Source organism: Eurosta solidaginis, chromosome 2, assembly GCF_040869045.1.
Source record: "Eurosta solidaginis isolate ZX-2024a chromosome 2, ASM4086904v1, whole genome shotgun sequence".
In the NCBI taxonomy this organism is placed as follows: Eukaryota; Metazoa; Arthropoda; class Insecta; order Diptera; family Tephritidae; genus Eurosta; species Eurosta solidaginis.
The window spans coordinates 192,850,911-192,875,135 of NC_090320.1; the positions used below are offsets into that span (position 1 = coordinate 192,850,911).

The following is a 24,225-nucleotide window of genomic DNA, read 5'->3' on the forward strand; positions in this document are numbered from 1 at the left end:
TATCTGGCGAAAAGTAGCAATTTCGTTTTGTGACTGACGAAAGCTAAAAATTATTTTGGTTTTCCTGCTCTAGCTTTCCCGGGGCTAGAGTTGTAAAGGAGCTTTGAGTAATAAAAATTAATTGCAACAACTATAGCAAATTTAATGAAATTGATAATTCGACTATATTTCAATCAAAATGCTCCATCAATTATCTATTGTTAATCAATTTATTTATTGTTATGCTATTAAATATTTACCTTTTTTATTTACGCTTGTTATCTTATGATTTTCTAACTACCACTTTATAAAAATTTTGTCAAATCGTGCTGGGAAAATCAAAAAAATTCAAACACAAATATTCCCACGGCAGCCAGTCCAAAGGACGTCTTAAACGGGTGTTAAATTTGAGTACACTCGTTTGGAAATTTTAAGTTACGGAAGTAAGTTTTCATTTAACTCGCATTATCGATATCTACAGAAAACCGGAATATCTTTATAAGCAACTTATGTCATTATCCAGCACCATGTAAAAAAAAACAAGAAACTCAGTTTGAGGTTTAGCTTTCATCACCCAGAAGACGCAATTGGTAGTTTTCGCAAGATATAAATTGAAATAACTAATTTCGACAATTTGTTTACCAAATGAGCCCATTCGCCAGATGCAAATTGAACCTTTGAAATTTGCGCAGTCGCTGGTTGCAGCCACGCAATCTCTTTTAGTTGATTTGCTTCATTAGCTTTTTGCTCCGTCGTCGTTTCTAATTTCGTTTTCGCCTTTGACGTGGGAACAGCTGCTGGACTAATACACTCTTTTGTGCCATTTGGTAGTGACGATTCTTGCCTGCTATCACCAAAATCAAGTACTTCCATTAGAGGCACAAGCTTATTTTGTACTTCTGTCTCATATCGATTAAGCCTTTTTTCAAATTCATATAACCGCAATTTTGTTTTGTATCGTTCCCTTGGGCTAATATGTTTTATTTCTTCTTGCATTTTACGCAGTCGCTCCCGTTGACCTTCTGGCATTATCGTATCGTACAAGTACGTGAGTATACGTTGCTGTCCTTGTGGATGCACTTTAAGACGTATACCCAGTCTTTGAAAAAGCAGCACTTTATGATGGAAATTTAACTGATGCATATCCATTATTTTTGTATATAACTTCTTTCTCGTCTCCTCATCGACTTCTTCTGCTGGCACTTCTTCAGGCTTGAAATCTATTTTTTCGCATTTTTCAGCAAAACGGTCAAATTCTCTAATAAGAGTTTCATCATTCTTTTCAATAAAATTATAAAATAGTTGCATCCAGTATTTTCGCTTCTCTGGTGTAAATTCATCTTTAAGCGGAGAATCTTCTCCTTTTTTCCGCAAACTCACTTGTATGTGCGGCACGACACCATCAAAGCCCAGAGGGGGAGTTAATGCTGCTTTCATTTTCAAATTTTCAGCTCTATAAATACAAAGCGTTTTGCCGTAGCCAGCAGCTAATACAGAACCATCTTGCGAGAATGAGATAGACTCTACACACAAATCACAATAATTTGTTTTCGCTATGCAATACCAGACTTTGCCTTTTTTGTAAATGTTATCGGATTCTTCGAGCGACCACATTTTTATGATGTTATCTTTGCCAACAGTGGCGCATAGTAGATTATCCATTTGGTTTGGAGAAGAGAACTCAATGGCTTTAAATCCACCTTCATGAGGCATCTCGATATTTGTATTTAATTTATAACTGAGAAGGAAAAGATGAATGAAATTTAAAATTCATACATATGTATATATACATAAAATGAATACACTCTATAAATGAAAGAAAAGGTAAAATTTCCTTATACTTCTTGGTGAGGAATACTGCTCGCATTAACTCCACAAAAACTATCTATACAAACGCAAGTTTATGTTCTCTATACAAGGTGTGGATCACTCACGTTTTTGCGGCATCATCATATTTCCAAAATTTCAAGCGTAACTCTGGCAAATGCTCTTTGTCATCAAACACCTCACCAGTCGCCATCCAATCAATATTAAAAGCTGCTTTAGTTACGCGTATATTATAAAGAACCTGATGAGCCTCCAGAGAGGGAATATTTTGCATAACAATATCCATCTGTGAAACAAATAATTTTAGCATCATTAAAAAAACCACGCTAGCTTTCATTCAAAGCACAATAACTTACATTATACAGCATAGCCTTCGTGTATACAGAATAAAATTGTAAATGACCCCGTTTGCCATTCAAGACCAGAGTATTCGTTCGCGGATTTAAACGTAAACCTACTGGAAATTTACTATAGCCAGTTTTGTCATCTTCAATATAAGTGAAGTCTTGCAAAGTGTGAGACACTTTATTGTCTGTACCAACGAAATTCACACCGTTATCTGCGGTACATACAGCTATTTGTGAAAGATCCTCATTCGTGCATATTTGAAGAATGGCCGTTCCCATACGCGGAAGATATTGACGTATTTCTGGGTGCTTGATATTCCAGAGGACAAGAACCGCTTCAAGACCACTGCTGTAGAAGCTAGTACCGGTGGGAGTAAAGGCTATGCTTGTTATAGCGGTGTGATGCCAATGATAGAGAGTCTGTAAAGAGTGACGAAAATTAATTATAATTGCAAATTATTATAATAAAGTTAAATAAGTCTAAGTTCGGACGACACCGAACATTTTATACCCAGCTGTGCGTATATATATTAAGGATATATTTAAAGAGAAAGGTTATGAAAATTTAATGATGAGCTGAAGTATACTACTTATACGTACCTACATATGTATGCAAACATCGTCTTTCGTAAGAAGCTATAAAACAGTTACTGTCATAGAAACAACGCCCTTACCAAATCTCGTTACAATTGGTTGTTTTTTGTTCGACTTTGGTTTTAAAAGTTTTATGAAGGGCTTTACTAAAAGAAGCGGACCATTTTTTTTAAATTTATAATTACGTGCCTATGTTACCAATTTTGTGATGGCTAAAACTTTAGACAACTTTTTTAAATAAAGAGGGCTTGTTCGTTAACGAAATTTCCTTAGATCTATATATTGTGGCGAATATTAGCATCACCATGCTGTTAGTAAATAATCACAACACAAAAACATTAAAGCAAGCCACACTTGTATCCATGAACACATCAATCATCAGTTACACACGCATGGAAGGCGACGAGAAGTACATGCACACACATAACCAGCAGCTCGAAGTGAAGAGATATCTCACACACACACATGTAGTCATCAGCCCAAGTTCTTACTCACACATACACACGCATATAACTAAATTACCAAGCAGGATTGACAGGAACAAACCTATCATCGGTTCAGGAACTCACATACAATCGATTCACAATACACATTCCTATATATACATATTACTACACAACCACTCTTATTGTACACACTTTGGATATACACATTATTGAAGATTGTTCTAGACACGAACTATAATAAAACACGTGCCTTCTCAATCGTTCTATTTTATTTTAACAAAAGTAAATTTTACCTAAGTTAAGGTACATTACATGGTGCCGAAACCCGAATTAAAGCGAAAAAATGCCAGAATCAGCAACTAATAGCGAAAAACCGGACCAAAATATTAGACCACCAAAAAGTTTTGTCATCAACAATTACCAAAATGTGGCAAACGAGTGGAAATTGTGGCTTCAACAATTCGAGTGGTGCGCGATCGCGACAGAACTGGATACTAAGAAACCAGAAGTGCAAGTCGCAGTATTCATGTCGTCGGTAGGAAATGACGCAGCAGTAATTTACAATACTTTTAATTTAACAGAAAGTGATAAAAAAAGCGTCAGCACAATCAAAAGGCGATTTACAGAAATTTTACACCCCAAATCAACGAAACGTACGAAAGATATGTTATGTATTCAACACCATCGTACAAAAGGAGTGTCAAACATTTGATGAATTCGTTACAGATCTAAGAAGCAAAATTAAAAATTGTGGTTACGGGACGTTAGAAGACACTTTAATTCGCGGCAGAATAGTAGTGGGTATAACAAATGACACAACAAGAGAAAAACTACTAGCGGAAAGCAAATTAACCCTGGAAAAAACAATAGATATATGTCACTCTGCAGAGCAAGTTAAGATGCAGGTAACAACAATGAAGCAAGCGGCCACAGTTGACGCAGTTACGTGGAAAAAAAAGCAAACTAAAAGAGACATCAAAGAAACTAACAAAAAAGATGAACCCTTTCACTACAATAGGTGTGATACCACGCACGGTCGCCGTAACTGTCCAGCCTTTAAAAAGGTTTGCCAAAAATGCAAAAGAAAAGGCCACCTTACCAAATGTTGCAAAAGCAAAACGGTCAACGAACTGGTCCAAGACCGAGAAAGCAACGATTACAGTTTTGTAGTGTCTACGGTAGGTGCGGATTTAGACAGGGTGGACGTCGAAGATTGGTATGAAAAAGCTACGCTGGCCAAAAACGTAATGGTAAAGTTTAAGCTTGACACATGTAGCCAGTGCAACGTTTTAAACTACGAAATAATAAAGAAAATAGACGTTCACATCAGTCCATCGCCAACAAAGCAATTAACATCGTTTTCAAACCATAAAATCCCCGTACTGGGTGAAGTGGTCATAGACACGCTTATTAAAAAACAAGAGGTACCCATAAAATACTTAGTTGTCAAAGCGGATGTTACAGCAGTGCTTGGTAAGTCAACATGTGAGAAATTGAAATTAGTGAAGCGTAAACCTTAACTGTTGATGAAAACTTGTTTGAAGGAATTGGTTGCCTTAAGCAATACAAATACGACATAGACTTAATAGAAAATCCGAAACTAAGCATATGCCCTGCGCAAAAAATCCCGCATACTATTAGACAGCAGGTTAAAGATGAGCTTGATAGTATGGTAGCGCAAAAAATAATTAAACCCATAACTAAACCGACTCCGGCTGTGTCACCCATGGTCGTAGTAAAAAAAATAATAAAATTAGACTGTTTAATCCATCGGAGATAAATAAAAATCTCAAAAGACGTTATTACCCATTTACTACGTTAGAAGAAATTACAGCCCGCATCCACAGCTCTAAGTGGTTCACGTTACTCGATTGTAAAAAAGGCTTTTGGCAACTGCAAGTAACACCCCGTACTTCAGAATATCTGGCATTGAGTACCCCATTCGGAAGATACTCTTGCTTAAGAATTCCATTTGGCTTAGCATCGGCTCCGGAAGTTTTCCAACAAGTAATGAGTTCGTTGATAGCTGACGTAAAGAACGCGGAGGTGTCCATGGATGATGTTCTCTTGCATGCCACCAGCAAACTAGAACTAGAGAGGATCACTCAAGAGGTACTTGACAAATTCAGAAAAGCAGGCCTTAAGCTTAATAAAGAAAAATGCGTTTTTAATACACAAGAAGTAAAGTTTCTGGGACATATAGTCTCCGCTGAAGGGGTAAAACCTGATCCCGAAAAAATAGAAATTATAACGAAAATCAAGCAACCGGAAAACGTGAAAGAGTTGCAAAGATTCTTGGGTATGGTAACATACGTGTCGAAATTTATAAAAAATTTGGCAGATATCACCCAACCACTAAGACAATTATTGCGAAAAGATGTTGAGTGGGTGTGGGATACGCAACACAATGAAGCATTCAATAAATTGAAAAATCTGTTAAAGAATCCACCAGTACTAGGGTATTATGACACGAAAGCGCCAATTTTGCTGTCAGTAGATGCCAGTAGCTATGCATGTGGCGGAGTACTAATACAAAAACAGAAGCCGATCGCTTACTGTGCGAAAGCGTTCACAAAAACCGAACAGGGCTATAGCCAATTAGAAAAAGAAGCAAACGCCATTCTAGTTGCATGTAAAAAATTTCACATGCACATTTGGGGTTGCAAAGATTTAACAATCGAATCTGACCATACGCCTCTTGAGACAATATTTAAAAAGCCAATTACAGATGCACCACCGAGATTGCAAAGAATCATGTATCAAATCCTGCCTTATAATCCAAAAGTCACTTATAAAAAAGGTACGGAATTGTATGTAGCAGATTTACTGAGTAGAGACTGCGAAAACTTAGATAGTGAAGATTTAAATACAGAAAATCTACAAATATGTGCTATTGTGCCATTCACGAAAACGCGAAAAGACGAACTTAAAGCGGAGACCTCTAAAAGTAAAGAACTTAATGATTTAAAGTCAACCATATTAAAAGGATGGCCAGAGACCATCAATAAATCTCAAAAAATATTGGTACTACAGAGGCTCTCAGCGTTTACGAGGACATAATTTTTAAAGATCACAGAGTATTGGTTCCAACTCAATGGTGCCATTAGTAATGAAACATTGCCGCCTTAGTCATAAAGGACTACAAGGCACGCTAAAACTGGCCCGTGACAATGTATTCTGGCCAACAATGACCAAAGATTTAACTGAGTACATAAAAACTTGCAGTGCATGCACCAAAATACAAAAAGATAATCAGATTGAACAAATAAATTTACACGCAGCACCGAAACGGCCATGGAGTGTTGTCACTTCGGACATATTCCACTTAAGAGGAAAGGATTACATCCTCATTGCAGACAGCTACTCAGGATACTTTGACTTTAAACAACTAAACAATATCACCAGCTTCAACGTCATTAAAGAACTTAAGACATGGTTTGCTACCTTCGGCATCCCGGAAGTACTATTATCAGATGGTGGTAAACAATTTGATTGCAGCGATTTCAGGGCTTTTCAGAAAGAATGGAACTTTGAACATAGAATTTCGAGCCCTCATTTTCCACGTTCAGATGGTCTAGCCGAACGCTTTGTACAAGAGGCCAAAAACCTGATGAAAAAGTGCTCGAAGACAACACGGACATACAGCTAGCGTCGCTACATCATCGGAATACTCCACGCATGGACCTAGGGTTTCCAGTTCAACGATTAATGAACAGAAGAACCAGAACGCTATTACCTACCAATGAAAAGCTACTCAATCCAAAAATAATAAAAAACGTAAGCAAAAAACTAACAAAACTCAAGGAAGGTGAGAAAGGAACAGCAGATAAAAATAAAAAACAGAGTAGAGATACACAACGCAAGAGAAAGTACTGCTTAGACAAAGCCATAATAACTGGGTTCCAGCTTATATAGTGAGACCAGAAGGACGCCGCTCGTACAGAGTACAAACCGAGGATGGCGCCATATACAGAAGAAACACATGGCATCTTAAGCCAGCCACTTCATCCCTCGACGTTGATCCTAACTCGTCCACAGATCGTCCTACTGTTGAACCAAAAAACTAAAGTTCTTCGAGTCCAACACAGCCACCGATAGAAACCACAACACACCAGTGTTCGCCAGATGACGTGCCTCGTGAAGCTGAACCTTCCACGCCCGCCACACCACAGGATGCAGCTAGCCTCAATCATCCACCACGCACTCGCTCTGGACGTGTAATTAAAACATCCGCAAGGTACCGCTGAAAAGGAGGGATGTCAGGAACAAACCTATCATCGGTTCAGGAACACACATACAATCGATTCACAATACACATTCCTATATATACATATTACTACACAACCACTCTTATTGTACATACTTTGGATATGCACATTATTGAAGATTGTTCTAGACACGAACTATAATAAAACACGTGCCTTCTCAATCGTTCTATTTTATTTTAACAAAAGTAAATTCTACCAAAGTTAAGGTACATTACAAGGATATACAACAGTTCTAGAAGGTGAAACGTCTAGACCTTTTGAGAAATATGCGGACGAACCAACAGAGAGTATATAAGCAGCGCAAGCTGAGTAATAACTAATCAGTTTTGATTTAAACACGCTATTGGTTGTGAAGTATAATTATGAAGTACTACTCCCAAGAGACCAGTTTGCAATACTGAATATTGGAGTGATTTATTCAACAGTTTAGCGCTTCGAACGTTAGCAGAAGGTGCATAAATATCAAAAATCCGCAGAATTTGTTAGAATATAATAGCAAAAACCAAAATTTTGCATAATTGCAAAGTGATACTGGCAGCTTCTGATTTATGGCTCGCGGTTATTATCATATTTCGAGCCTTTATTTATTTATTTATTAAACATTTTCCTAGCACAACAATTTGGTAAATTATTTTACAGTGCTAGTCAGGAATTGTAAATAGTTAAATTTAAGATGAATTAATATGGCAATAGAATTAACATCAAGTAAATAAAGCTATACAACAATAATATCAGTAAAAATAGAAATGATACTTATACAAATATGATTATTAGATTAAGCAAGTAGAAATCAGCATTTAGACAATAGCGGGAAAGGAAAGAGGAAACAAGATGAGATAATACAATCTCATTAGCAAGAATACAAAAATAGTTTCGGCTTACAAATCATTATAAAAAGTGGTTAGCTCATTTTTGAAGTGCCGAGCATTTCCTATTTGTCTAAGTCTTGCGGAAAGAGCATTCCAAAGGCGTATGGAAGTAACGAAGAACTGCCGTCCAGAGGTTAGCAAACGGTATCTTATGTGCGTGAGAAGAAGCACTGATCTCCATGAATGAAGAAACGTAAGCCTCCGATATAAATAATCAGGTTCCTTTGTATATATAATTTTGTGAAGGATAGTCAGTGTTTTAACTTTTAAAAGATTGTGAAAAGAAATATTTATTTATTTATTTATTAGTCTACAAATTTCACAATTAATCAGACTAAATAAAGTATAGTATAAAAAACAAACAAAAGGCTTGACAACTTAAATATGTAATAATTACAAAAATATACTGTATACTTATGTATTAAATCATTCAAATGCAAAGACACACAGAGGTATAGGGGGTTACACCTTACATATTTAAGGTAGTAAGTAGGTACTTTTTAATTTTGAGAATCGGATCGCATGTATCTAAATTTTTGCAGTGACTATTGAAATCATGACAAATACCGCGAAGTGGGTCATGCATTTCAAAGTTCGATCTGCATGTACTTATATGCAGTTGTTGAAAATATCTAGACGGTCTGACTGGCACGTTGAACTTAATTTCGCTAAGCAGAAATGGGCTAGCTATCATCTCTCTTAAGAGTTTTACTATAAATAAGACATTAAGCATCTCCCCACGGCTCTGTAATGTTGGCAACTGTAATAGTTTTAACCGGCTGCAGTACGGCGGAAGATTCCTTGACGTGTTCCAAGGCAATTGTTTCAAAGCAAAAAGCAAAAACTGTTTTTGGACCGATTCCAGTTTATCACAGTTTAGCAGTTTAACAACCTTTCAGCGTGTTCTGAAACGTGGTCAAGTCTTCTTAACCCAAATACATATCTAGCAATATTATTGTAAGCAACATTAAGTTTATTCATACACACATAGTCACAATTTGAGTAAATCTCACATCCATAAAGGAGTTTAGGTATTATGTACGCTTTCGCTAGAAGTAGTCTAAAATGTAGGGGAGTGAAATATTGAGTTAGCCACAGTGTACGAAGCATTCCATACACTTTTCCTACCGTGATAAAAATGTGGTCTTTCCATGTCAAGGTGTTATTAAAAACTACTCCTAGGTTTTTTGCAGCGGCAACGTATTCGATGACAGAATTGTCAATAACTATGTTGTCCAAAGCATTAGTAGGGAACGACTTTCTATTAATAACGATGCATTTCGACTTTTTGGGGTTAAGACATAGGCCGTTCTTAGAAGCCCACACACCTATTTGATTCAAATCATAATTCAGATTATTTACACACAAAGCGGTACCATCACGAGGACAACATGTATACAATTGCACATCATCAGCATAAATATGGACGTTACAAAACTTAAGCACATTTGGCAAGTCATTGATGTACAGAACAAATAGCAGAGGACCCAGAATAGACCCTTGTGGGACGCCTCTGGAAACATGTAGGAAGTTAGACTTTCTACTGTCTAAACAAATCGCCTGAGTCCTGTCGCCAAGATACGATCTAATAAGTGAAATTGCATGACTCGAGAAATTAAATAAACTTTTCCGCTTCTTACAGAGTAGGGTGTGGTCGACAGAGTCGAAGGCTTTGGAGTGGTCAAAAAGGGTCAGAAAAATAATATGATTATCATCAACTCGCTCTCGAATGTCTTCTATCACAGATAGAAGTGCCGTTGTACAGCTTCTCTTTGACCGGAAACCGGACTGACAGTCAGTAATGAGCTTATTGTCGTGAACATACTTCGTTCCCCCAGCGGGTAAGGGGGTAAGAATATACCCGCGGTAGGTATGCCTATCGTAAGAGGCGACTAAAATACCAGATTCAAGGGGTGTGTAGCGCAACCCTTCAGGTTGCCAGCGCAATATATAGCTTCTCCAAACCTAATTGTCAACCTCACCTATCCGCGGCGAATCCTGTTTCACTAACAGACGAGGCTCTGGCGACCCCAAGCTCCTCATGGAACTTGGTGGTGGGGAGGGAGGGGATGGCCTGAAGGTTTAATATGGCCACATAAATCGTTCCCGAGATGGTCGGGCTAGCACCTTAATGGTGCTGTGGTACGGGAGCGTACCCGATCTGTATCCGGCAAAGGACCATCACATCGATAACACTCCCCAAAGCCTTCGGGGAGCAACCTTATTGCTACAACAACAACAACAACAACAACATACTTCGTAATCTGCCCATGCAAAACTCGTTCAACGACCTTTGATAGAAAAGGGAAAAGGGCATTTAGGAAAAATACCAGGGGTCAGAATAGAGTTTACCAAATAAGTTAAATGGGGAAGGATTATAGGAAGAATGATCTTTAAGAACTTGGCATTTATACCATCAAACCCCATGGCATTCGACTTCACAGAAAATACGGCTTGCAGTACATCACAGTCATCGACACACATAAACTGGAATCTATATTAGCACACTCAGGGCAGCTACCAGTACAGATATTAGCGACTGAAGTTGGTAGTCTTACGAAGCTGGCATTCAATTAGTTAATGTTAACATCAGCCTTTTCAATGGTAATATGAATATTGTGAGTTCAGATAAGCTGTTGTGGCGCTTGTAGCCGAATTAACATTCCGATCTCACATTAACTACAATTCTACTTGACAGACTAATTTTGTTTTGCATAAGATTAATAGAATGCGAACTCTTCGATCATAAGCTTCCAATCAAAATTTTTGATTGAATTTTAGTGCAACTATATCTACATTTTTTTATATACCTACCATATCTATGCTTTTATTACTAATTAAAACTATGTTATTTATACCTACTATATCTGCTTTATCTTTATTATTTTGTTCTATGATTTTAGTTCTTATTTAGTTATACCTACGTTACTTTACCTTATTAAGGTTAAATTCTAATTAGAAGTACCGAATTTCCAATTACTTTCATATCGAAACACTCGAACTTCCGGTTTTATCATTTGCTAATCTAGGAATTGCCACTTGTTTGTAAACCATATTAATGTTTACACTGACATTTATCATTATGTCTTTTTTTAAGATCTTGAAATCACGCCACTCGCGATGATTAAGCAAGAACAAAAAAGTCCCGCAAGTTGCGGTAAGCTAAGCTGAAGAACGCAGTGGTTCGGCCCCTTTTAGTTTGATCTTTCAAAGAGTTAAGATCTCATATTTTTTGATTCGAGCTTCGCTACCGTGTGAAATTTCTGAGTCTAAAGTGTGACTCACGTGGTTTTTTTCAAAATTGAAAGCTGAACTTAAAAATCGCTTCGAAATGTTCGCGATAATCGAAATAAAATAATTTATAAAATTCGAGATATTTTAATCGACGAAATTAATTATAATATTCTACAACTTTCAAAAATGGAAAAGTTTCCCAAAATCCAGCATGGAGTTTCATCATCCTCTGAGGACGAGTTCCTGTGGATATTTTCCCTCATTTGGATGCGTCATATTCCCTAGTGCATAAAAGAGTGAAGTTCGCCAAGTTTTTACTTAGCTTTAAAAAGAAAAAATTTAATTTTCCGAACATGAAATATTGTCCCTATTTCTAAAACTTTTGATTAAAATTTAAATCTTGTTTTCTTAGAAATTTAAAGAAAAAGAAAGAAAAGAAAGTTCCATAATTCTTAATTTTTGCTAAAAATGTGGAAAAATGAATATATAAATGTAAGGTGTAGGTACATACATTTAATCATTACACGTATTGGTGCCTATGCATAATCTTTCATGAAGAAGAAGCAGAAATCATGTAGTGATTTTTTTTTTGAGGAGAAAAATGAATAAAATTAGATTTTAAATTCCTCTTGCAAAAGAAAAAATAGTTAGAAAATACATATTATATCATTAGCTTCTAAAAGTGTGTTAAAAATCATTAAAACCCAAAAATACATAAAACAATTAGAAATAAAACATGTTTAACTAAATATTCACAAAGTATACACATATAAATATGTATACTAGCGCATACCTATATCAGTGAGAGAATTTTTGGTGTGTAACTAGTATTTTGATTAGAGAGAAAATGTTTAGAAATTATGTTAATAAATTTTCAAGAAAGTAAATAAAAACGGAATTTAGAGTTAAAGTGTAATTAATATTAGTCAAATAATTATGGATTCGATTAAATAGTGTTACGAATATTAGCAAAACTAAGGAGTGCTGCCAGCTCTAAGCCGATGCTAAGCAGTGACGTGAATGCACATCAATAATTCAATCATTATGTATCCACATAAACGAAACAATAACTGCGTCTACATATATGTACCATGTACGTATCCGAGCAGCGGAGAGTCAATGCACTAACACATGCATATATCTGAGATACTCCTATAAGTATGCAATGAGAAAAACTATAAAATTGTGCAATTATAGTTACAGCTGAGAAGTTTGAGAGCTACTGGACTAGTGGCTTCTGGAAGCGCCTAGAAGATGTATAAAATTGTGCAATTGTAGTTACAGCTGAGAAGTTTGAGAGCTCATGGACAATGTTAGTAGATTCTAGAAGATGCGAACGAGGAAACCAGAGAATATAAAAGACCGCAGATGTAGAGGCGCTGGAATTCAGTTTGATTTGAGTTGTCAAGCAGTTACGACTAAGACGATATCTAGCGAGCAATAGCAGTATTATTTTGAAAGTTTCCTTTAAGCTATCAGTTTGGTTATTAAGCTATTCGTTGCACAGTTTGAGTGTTATTGTGAAGTATTTTAATAAAGGTAATTTTTCCATTATTCAATTTTGGAGTTATTTATTCAACAGTTTAGCGATACGAACCTAGCAAAAGGGCAAATAAGAGGATTTGCAGAAAATTCGTTACAATTGGTGTCAGAAGAGGAATTGTTGAGTAAATCCCGAAGATTGGGAATACAACTTGGACATGGCAAAGTTCAGTGAATTGAAGATCCAGCAACTGAAAAAGGAGTTGGAGAACCGTGGATTAAATACAACCGGCAATAAAATGGAACTTCAAGCACGGCTACGAGAGGCAATGGAATTAGAAGTAATTGACGTGGAAGAGTATGTCTTTCATCTTGATGGCGATGAGACAACAAAATTGGAGGAGAAAAATGAAACACCGCAGACAATGGCGAACACAGACGTGAACATGATATTGGCTGCAATATCGGCACAAATGTCCGAAATGTCATCACAAATATCCACCAACATGTCATCTCAACTGGAATCGCAAAAGACAGATATAACATCTAAGATGGAAACACAACTAGAAGAACAGAAAACGTATATGTCATCACAATTGGAATCGCAGGAGACACGTATAACATCCAAGATGGAAGCACAGGAGACACGTATATCCGAAATGTCGTCGCAAATGTCATATCAACTGGAAGAGCAGAAGACATATATGGCATCCCAGCTGGAATCACATGAGACACGTATTTCAGAAATGTCGACACAGATTACATCAAAGATGGAAACACAACTGAAAGAGCAAGAGGCACGAATATCATCAAAACTCGAAGCGCGTATGGACGAGAAAATAACGCAGTTTAAAGAAAAATTCGAGGCAGAGGTGGATGCTTTGAGAGGTCGTATACAGGAATTGCAACTAATTCGCCCAGTTGTTTCAGCAAGCAATACGAAGGTAAAAACTCCAACTTTTGACGGCTCTGTTTCTTTCCAGGTGTTTAAGATGCAGTTTGAGAAGACCGCAGCAGTGAACAACTGGAGTCCGGAAGATAAAGTTCCTGCACTATTCGTGGCATTGAAAGGATCTGCTGCTGAAATCCTACAGACTATTTCCGAGGGAGAACGGAACAACTACGAAACATTGATGAGCGCTCTAGAGAGGCGATACGGAAGCAAACACAGGAAGCAGATACACCAAATAGAGTTGCAAAACCGCTACCAAAAAGCTAATGAGACTTTGCAGGAGTTTGCGTCAGATGTCGAAAGGCTTGCACATTTGGCGAATGCCGACGCACCCGTGGAATACACCGAAAGAGTAAAAATTCAGAGCTTTATAAATGGCATACGGGACGTCGAAACGAAGCGAGCCAAATACGCAAACCCAAAGCCAACATTTGCAGAGACGGTATCACATGCATTGACTCAGGAAACCGTCTCAATATTGAGTAAACCAGCATACAAAGCTCATCGTGTGGAAGTGGAAAGACCAGATTGGGTAGACACAATTTTGGAAGCACTGAAGGGATCACAACAGAAAAATGCCGGAGTTATTAAATGTTTCAAGTGCGGCAACCCAGGTCATATTGCACGACATTGCAACACCAATTCTAATAGTTCCAACAATGTGGGTGGCCGTAAACGCAAAGCTGGCGGAAATGAGCAAGAGCGTGTCGGATGTAAAGAACGAAAACTTGCCCCTGCTATTGAATGTCCTGTGATATCTGTGTCGCAGATTGGAAGGAAATCAAGCAGTCTTACCATCAGAGGGAATGTGGATGGTAAAGAGCGTGTACTGACTGTAGATACGGGGGCATCTCATTCCTTGATTCGATCTGATTTGGTCTACAGGAGAGTAAAGTCATTACCTGGAGCAAGGTTGCGTACGGTCACAGGCGAGTATAATCAAGTCCAAGGCGAAGTGGTATGTGAGGTATTAATTGGAAAAGTCATGGTTCTACACAAATTCGTTGTGGCGGAGAGCGTTGATGAAGTCATATTGGGAATGGACTTCTTGGTTGACCATGACATCAGGATCGATATTCGGAGAAAAATTATGCGCTATAAGAACCAGGACATACCACTTAACTTTAGTTTGAAAAAAGGGTTCAGCAGTAATCGGGTACTGGTGGAAAGACTCGACAAAGACCACGAAAGTTAAAGGCAAAGGTTGATAGATCGAATGGGCCAAATAAATCAAAATCAAAAGTACCTGCGAAAGAAACACTGGCATTGACAAAACCTAAAAGACGCAGGAAAACGAAGCAACGAATTTCCGAGAAAGAATGCGAGGGTAGTTTCAAGCCAGAGCGCACTACTGTGGGGAAACGTGGGAACGATACTGATTATGCAAAGCAAATCCGTCCAGCGCAAGCTCTACGAAGTAGTTCATCGGCCAAACAACAGAGTGTGAAGGAACGAACCAGGGTATTGAGTGGTACGATGAAACACAGGTACCATGAGAACAATAATTCGAAAGGTTTCTTGGCGGGAGATTTGGTACTGTTATACAACCCTCACCGGCGGAAAGGTGTTTCATCCAAATTTCGGTGCAGTTGGGAAGGCCCGTACAAGGTTGTGAAGAAGATCAGTGATACCACCTACCGCATACAAAGCATTGAGAAACCACGGAGTAGAAGAGTGGTACATTTGGCGATGCTAGCAGCGTTTAGAGAGATTGTCTGATCGGGACGATCAGACTTAGGTGGAGGGCAGTGTTACGAATATTAGCAAAACTAAGGAGTGCTGCCAGCTCTAAGCCGATGCTAAGCAGTGACGTGAATGCACATCAATAATTCAATCATTATGTATCTACATAAACGAAACAATAACTGCGTCTACATATATGTACCATGTACCTATACGAGCAGCGGAGAGTCAATGCACTAACATGCATATATCTGAGATACTCCTATAAGTATGCAATGAGAAAAACTATAAAATTGTGCAATTGTAGTTACAGCTGAGAAGTTTGAGAGCTCATGGACAATGTTAGTAGATTCTAGAAGATGCGAACGAGGAAACCAGAGAGTATAAAAGGCCGCAGATGTAGAGGCGCTGGAATTCAGTTTGATTTGAGTTGTCAAGCAGTTACGACTAAGATGACATCTAGCGAGCAATAACAGTATTATTTTGAAAGAGTTTCCTTTAAGCTATCAGTTTGTTTATTAAGCTATTCGTTGCACAGTTTGAGTGTTATTGTGAAGTATTTTAATAAAGGCCATTTTTCCATTATTCAATATTGGAGTTATTTATTCAACAGTTTAGCGATACGAACCTAGCAAAAGGGCAAATAAGAGGATTTGCAGAAAATTCGTTACAATAGTTTGCTTGTGTTCCGTACATTAACTTTGCATTATTAAATGCGCGATAAAGTGTGATACAAAAGAAAATCGCATGCGGAAAGGGAAATAAATAATTTTTTTTTGTTTTTGGTTTAACATATAAACCGAAAACAACAACAAGTTTAGATGTTAATAATTTTCGATTTCCAGCATACATTTTGTTCCAGGTCCTCTGCTGAAAGATCTTTCAACGTTGGAGCCGTAAGTGGTGAGTGAACTTTGTTTTTGTTATTTCTCTCACATATTTTTTGGTTATGCTGTGTTGGTGAGCGCATGATATACACATTATTCATTTCTCTTTTCGCATAATTTTTCTAACTTAGATAAAGTTAGTGTTGACATATTCGTACATTAAAATTAGTACCCAAAATTTATTTAACTTTTATTCGGGATTTTTAATGATGCAAAGTAAGACCTAATTAAAGCATTAGAGAAGAAAAATTGAAACTCTTTCTATTTTCTTCAATTTAAAATTTAATGTGAAAATAACCTAAAACATTTAAAAATTATTGTTGATTGTTCAGCTCATAAATATTTACCTTTTGATGTACTCGAAATTATAGAATTAACCTTAATAAAATCTTTTGGAAAAACAAATTGAAATGTATAAATTTAAGCAAATCAAAATTCGATCTGGTTAAAATGCTAATGTAGCAACGAAATATATTTATTATTACGACTAGTGGTTAGTTAAATACTTTTCTTAAACGGAAAATTCTGAATTTTATAACACGCCCTTAAATATTTGTAAATTTAAATTTTTTGAGATAACATTAATTATTATGACTATTTCCAAAAGCATGTTGGATAATTTTCGAATTAAGAAAATTCAGTTTCGGTGAAGGGTTTGGTTCATGAATAAGTTTAAGCTTATGGGTTATCTAATAAATTTTGTAAAATTTAACATGACTCTTAAAACTTTTTATTTTTGATTCCCTAGCCTGATAGCAGTTGAGTGTGGTAAGTTTTAGGGATTTCCAGATTAGTTTTGTTTTAGTTGGATACTACGGAAATCATGGTAGGGAGGGCGATTGTTGCAACAACACCATGCAACAGGCCCCGTACTGAAACCAATGCGACATCAAGACTTGTAAGTCACTGTAGGTATCCGCTTTCCTTTAGGTGTCTCTTTTTCTTGGCACGTTAAATAAAATAATTGTGCTGTAGTGTGAGCTGACAGCGAAAGGTAGGAGCAAGAACTCCACCCCGTTAGCCGACGAGCAAGAGCCGGATTTAAAGACGTGCACCCGCTACTTACTTTTTGCATAAACTGTGCTTACTACAAAACGTTGCATGCTACAAAGCCCATGTATCTCAATTGCTATATTTATAGTATTAACGGTCGAACGAAACAAGAAACCGTTTTTGTCATAACAAAGACTCTCTACCAAACTTCGTTCGCGGCCGCCGAGGTATAGTAGTAGTGTACCACACCGAAGATCCGGGGTTCAAGTCCCGGGCAAATCAACATCAAAAACTTGGAAACAAGTTTTTTCAATTAGAAAACAGTTTTTTTAAGCGGTGGCGGCAATCGTGGTGTGATGGTAGCGTGCTCCGCCTACCAACACGTATGCCCTGGGTTCACACCCCGGGCAAAGCAACATCAAAATTTTAGAAATAAGGTTTTTCAATTCGAAGAAAAGTTTTCTAAGCCGGGCCACCCCTCGGCAGTGTTTGGCAAGCACTCCGGTTGTATTTCTGACATGAAAAGCTCTCAGTGAAAACTAATCTGCCTTAAAGGTGCCGCTCGGAGACGGCGTAAAACATGTATGTGGATCTCGTCCCGCTTCCCAAAAAATCTTATTTTTTCTGTAGCCACTATCGACATTATCGCTGGTAGTGCCCAGCGATTATTTTTTCAATATCTTACTTAAGTCAACCGAAAAAATCTGTAGTCTCAAGCGAAAAAAATTTTAGGTTAGCATTGCTTATCCATTCATAGGGTTCATCATTTAGAGAAATGTATTATAATGAATTTTAACACACTACTTCTTTTGGCCGCAAATGAGACTACTATAAAAAAATTTATTTCAAAATGAAAAATAATTCTGTGATAATTAATTATTTTCGTCATTTATTTCTAAAATTTTATATGGGCAACTTTGGAAGTCTTTGCGTCGACTTCAAAACCGGTTGAAGATGTTGTGATGTTATTTATAACCATCTTTCCTTATCAAAATCGGTTGATTACACCGCGCCCACTTTCTATTTATAAAATAAAAATGAAAAATACAAATTCCAAATGTGTACTATCTACCGCTTTTTCCCAAATATTTGGCAATACAAAAATGTACATATACTGTTCATAAAAATACATTTACACAGCAATTTCAGATGTTAAGCTTTTCAAGCAATTACGTCGTTTACCGACGTGAGCGTATATCTAGAGCAGGCGGTGTTCTCATTGCTGTGGCCTCAAGCCTTTCATCCGAGTTGTTGTTGTCGGACAACGCATCTGATATTGAGTTTATAGTAGTAAAGATTTCATTGCGATGTTTTAGTTACATATATATTTGCTGCTCATATATTCCGCCCCGGTCGAATATGTATGTTTATAATTGCCATAATTTAGCTATTGCAACTCGTACTCTCAGTTGCGAGACAAAGATCATTTAGAAGTTCTTGGCGATTTCAATCTGCCCTCGGTAATTTGGATTAGCTTGAGCGACTCAAACACTTTGACTCCCACCTGTCAGCATGATTTCTCTAACAATATTTTAGATACATCACTCTTACAGATCAGCAATAAAAGCAGGATTCTTGACCTGGTATTTGTGGATGAATCAGTGGGTATTGCTCTCAATCGTATTTCTCCTTTATCTTTTCCAGAAGATCCCTTACATCCTACGCTTGAAATAGCAATTGATATTATTTAGCCTGGTGCTGTGTTTTACAAAATTAAAATATCGATCCCGCTCAAGATGTTTTTATAAAGCAGACTTCATAAAGCTCAACGAAGTGATTGCCGCTCATGACAACAACAACAACAACTGGTCGGATCTTTATTCGTGTAACGACGTCGACTAAGCGACTTCATTATTCTACGGTATTCTTGATAGCTTCTTTGAAAGCTATGTTCTACTTCGATGTGGTAGTGTAGGAACAAGTAAACCACCTTGGTTCACATGACAACTTATAAGACTCAATAACATTAAATCTAGGCTTTATAAACGTTTGAAGAGATCAGAATCTTCTGCCAATTTTTCTAAACATTCAGTTGCTCGTTGCAACTTTCATTGTTTAAACCAACAATGTTATAAGTTGTACTCAAGCAGTTGTAAATTTCAATTTTTCAACAATCCGAATAGATTTTACACTTTCGTTAATTCTAAGAGGAAAACATCAGGTTTTCCAGCTACCTTCTCTTTTGGTTGCAAGAATGCCAGTTCTGATAATGACATTGCGGAATTATTTGTAGAACTCTTCAAGTCGACCTACTCATCCAAATGTTTTCAACCCGGGGTCAATACTCGTACAACTTGGAAAGTTTCAATTGCATTCCTAATCCAGTAATTAATAAGAATACTGTTCTTCAGAGCATTCTAGGTTTGAAACCGATTTTTTCTGCGGGTCCAGATGGGGTTCCTAGTTGTGTGCTCAAATACTGTGCAGTTAATTCATCTGAGCCGATATATAAATTATCTTTGGAATCTGCCACTTTTCCTTTGATTTGGAAGAAATCATTTATTATACCATTACACAAAAAAGGTAGTAGGTCTAGTATTGAGAACTATAGAGGTATAGCTAAGCTGTCAGCTATTCCCAAAACATTTGAGCAAATAATTACATGCCAACTTCAACACATGTGTAGCTCTATATTACCCTGCCAGCATGGTTTTGTGCCGCGTAGATCAACCACTACCAACTTGCTGGAATTCACTTCTTTTGTAATGGATGGATTTTTAAACAATAGGCAAACGCATGTGATCGATACCGAATTCAGTAAAGCGTTTGACTCTGCAATCATGAGCTTTTAGTTTACAAACTTGATGTACTTGGGTTTCCGAAGCATTTATTTGTATGGCTTGAAAGCTATCTCGTGAATCGGACTCAACAAGTTTTGTTTAAAAACAGTCTTTCAAAGTTGCTAGATGTAACGTCTGGTGTGCATCAAGGTAGTCATTTTTGGTTCATTAGTTTTTATGCGGATGATGTTAAACTTTGCTACTCATACTTGCCTTTGGAGTATTCCTGCGTGGAGTTTCTTCAGGCAGACTTGGACTCATTTCAATGCTGGTGTATTGCAAATTTACTAGTTTTGAACTGCTCGAAGTGCAAACTAATGACATTTCACCGAATGAAGCCAAGTTTGACATCCTATACGCTAAACAGCACGCCTTTGGAGCGTATATCTGTTGTAATTGATCTAGGCGTTCTTTTTGATCCAAAACTGATTTTTAATACGCATATTTCATCAATGGTAACCAAAGCAACGGGTATACTCGGTTTCGAGAAGCGATCTTTCTTTCATATGTATGGTTGAATTTAATATATACATTTGTATTTAAGTATTTTTAATTGTTCCCAAAATAAAATTTGTACTCAAAATTTAAGAACTTTTTTTTAGCTAAAAATGGGAGGTGCAGCTGGACGTCCAGCCAGACGGTCAGACCTACCCCCCCCCCCGCCCCTTCATAAGCACTATATCAAACAAAACCTTTAAACGTGAGAATTGTATGCTATTTATAAAGAACCGACAGAATAGAAACGGGATAAGTGCAGAAGTGGACGTCCAGCCCGACCCCCTACTTTCGAAGTTAAAAAAAAAAAACATTAAAAGTTGTCAAAAACAAAAAATGGTCGGCCAACTGTACCCCATTTTGAGAATAAAAAAGTACGTAACTTTTGGGCACAATTTTTTTTATTTTAGGAACAAATTCGCACATAAATAGCACATAATTCATGGCCGATCGAATTTATCCATCATAGGGGGGTCTAGCTTGACGGACCTTCTAGATAAGCCATTTTACCATATTTCGTAGTGTCCTTAGCTTTCGCGTATGTATTGTGTTGACGGACGGATGCGCATGGTTCAGTCAAAATCTTTCGATGCTGATTATTTTGATATAAAACAGTCTATATCTACCTCGATTCCTTTATGCCATCACGTACAGGTATTATATAATCAATGTTACAATATAGCCTTGTGTGCAAGTATCCGCTGGGTAATAAAAGTAATCAATTGATATCCAGTTAATTTGAAATAATTCAAATCGGTGCTCTATTCATCTCCCCGGCGGGTCAAAATGCTAACAATATACCGTTCTCCTTGAGGCCGAATACCACCACCCAGCGGGTTAGGGGGTTAGAATATACCCGCGGTAGGTATGCCTGCCGTAAGAGGCGACTAAAATACCAAATAGATTCAAGGAGTTGTGTAGCACAACCCTTTCAGGTTGCCAGCGCAATATATAGCTTCTCCAAACCCAATTGTTAACCTCACCTATCCCTGGCGAATCCTGTTTCATTAACAGCCGAGACTCTTCGCGTAGGTAGGGGGTGGGAGAGCGGGATGGCCTAGAAGGTCGCATGTGGTCATAACAAATCGTTCCCGAAATGGTCGGGCTTGGTACCGGAACTTACCGGATATGCATCCGGCAAAGGACCATCAACATCGATAACACTCCACAAGGGCTTCGGGGAGTGTCCTTATCGCTATAACAACAACTACAACACCAACAACAACAACAAGGCCGAATACCACCCCGACATCTTTAGGGCGTTCGACATAGATGATGTACTACGAAGGAATTGAGGGCAGCTATGGGACGCAGTCTTTACCTCGCATTCATTGTTAATTTTTTTGCAAACTGTTAATTTTTGTACTGTTGCTATTATTACTAATTTTACGCAATCTACCTACCGTTTTTACAGAGCGTTTATTCCAGAATTCGCGCCACAATAATATTCCTCCCCCTACATCTCCTGTAATTACACATTCTTCTACAGGGTGTATGCGCAGAACCGTCATGGGAATTTTGTATGCATTAAATAACCTACAAAGAAACGAGAAAATTTAATATCAGAAACGTAAAAGTGGTGCTTCGAATTATGGTAATATACTAACCTAATATAACGCCATGTTTTGTAATTAACAAAATATATAAAGCCTGCTTGAACAACTGCTATATAATTAAAGTTCTTGGTTTCCGCAGCCACAATGGGATCGTATTCTCTTTATTATTAAACAAAAAGATTTGATATTAAAAGTAAAATTTGATAAAATAAGAATGCAATACTTACAACAGCTTTAGTTTACAAGGCACATTGAACCTATCGGCATTACATGTATCCACCACAAACCATTTTACTTGGTCATCGCCTTTAATGCGGACTGTTACAAACGCGCATGCCGTTTTTGAATTACCATAGTAGTTTAGCAAATTAAACGTTAGGACTTTAGAATTTTGTGGCAATTTTAATTTAAGTGTGTGCTGTAGACGTCCACTACGCCAAAACCATCGCAGTACCTCTCCAGTAGCTGTACATGCCACCAACGTCTCATTATCGCGCAATTCCAACTCCATAGAAATTAGTTGCGAGCAGGCACCCACCAACTGGCGTGCCAGCACGCCTGTTGTTGTAGAATACACATACACTACATCATTGGATTGTATCAATATAAACCTAAAGGGTAGAAGACATGAGAAAGATTCCCCGACATTTTATCGTCCACAACTCACTCTCCACCTGGCGTATAAAGCGGTGTGTGTTCTACGAGATTAGCGCCGGCCAAATATTGCAGTTTGAGCTTATCAAAGTCTTCGAAATCCATTAGGTATGATTTCCGCCAATTTTCTATTATATTTTCAGTTCATGCAGTATCAGAGGTGTCAACGGACAAACGTGCGGATGTGTTTGCGTTCGTTCTTATGCTGCACTGATTGTTTGCTGGGATCGGCTTCTTGTGCATCAGGTAGAGTGCAGACCATTACCTAAAGCACTAAGAGCGTTTATAAACTATTTCCGAGTTCTTTTTTTTATTTAACTCAAATACTTTGCTTAGCCGCACGTGTTGAATCTGTAAAACACTGGATATTTGCTGTTAAAAAATGACAGCAACCGATAGTGATGGCTGAATGATGTTCCCCCTCTAAGGAAAAAATCACTATTCATACTGTAACGAATTTAGTGCAATTCCGCTTATTCCAAATCTTCTGCTAACTTTCGACTAACTAAACTGTTGAATAACTAACTCCAACCCAGCAAACACAGTTTCTAACGTTAGAGAAATATTGTTATTTTACATTAGAATTCTAATATAGTTCTCTAATGCATTTCGAATCGAAAACTAGATTAGAGAACTAGGTTAGAATTCGACTATAGCTGTATTTCGTTGCTAACTATTACAATTAAAACATTAGCTAGCTTACCGAATTGCATGGAAAGCAACAATAAAAAGTAATCGAGTTGAGTTGGATAAGCGGTTTCAGTGGAAACCGCTTAGGTATTTGTGGACATGATTGATAGTGTTGTATAGTGTTGCATATTCAAAAATAGGGCACTATTGTCAACGAGCGAATGAAATGAAATATGATGACAATTTGTGATCGGTCGCGGCTATTAGGTGGGGCGAGCATTGCTACAACAACAACAACAGCGAATGAAATGAACATACGAAAGTGCAGATAAAAAAAAATAATAAAATAACAGCGTGGCGGCAGGGTGACATACATACAAACAAACACACGCATTTCATGTATTTTGTTTTTGTAATTCTCTGGTTGAGTGTCAAAACCATACTGCGCTAGAAGTAGAAATGTCATAGCAGCTAAAAAAAGTAACAATTAGCTGATAAACTTTCACCATCTGTATGGTTTTGCCATAATGAAACTGTTTAGCTAGTTGA

At 37.4% G+C, this 24,225-nt stretch overlaps 1 protein-coding gene across 1 annotated transcript in view; it reads right to left on the minus strand.

Annotated features, from left to right (window-relative positions):
* The window catches only part of l(2)05287 (WD repeat-containing protein l(2)05287), a 107,017-nt gene extending 83,567 nt beyond the window's left edge, over positions 1-23,450 (minus strand). The window contains exons 1-7 of the mRNA XM_067766707.1: positions 23,060-23,450; positions 22,620-23,003; positions 22,444-22,551; positions 22,240-22,372; positions 2,163-2,573; positions 1,914-2,092; positions 622-1,717 (exon numbers count right to left, since the gene is read on the minus strand). Of these exons, the coding sequence (XP_067622808.1) occupies positions 622-1,717; positions 1,914-2,092; positions 2,163-2,573; positions 22,240-22,372; positions 22,444-22,551; positions 22,620-23,003; positions 23,060-23,151 (2,403 nt within the window). The 5' untranslated portion in view covers positions 23,152-23,450. The remainder of the gene's footprint in view (positions 1-621; positions 1,718-1,913; positions 2,093-2,162; positions 2,574-22,239; positions 22,373-22,443; positions 22,552-22,619; positions 23,004-23,059) is intronic.
* Between the last annotated feature and the right edge of the window lie 775 nt (positions 23,451-24,225).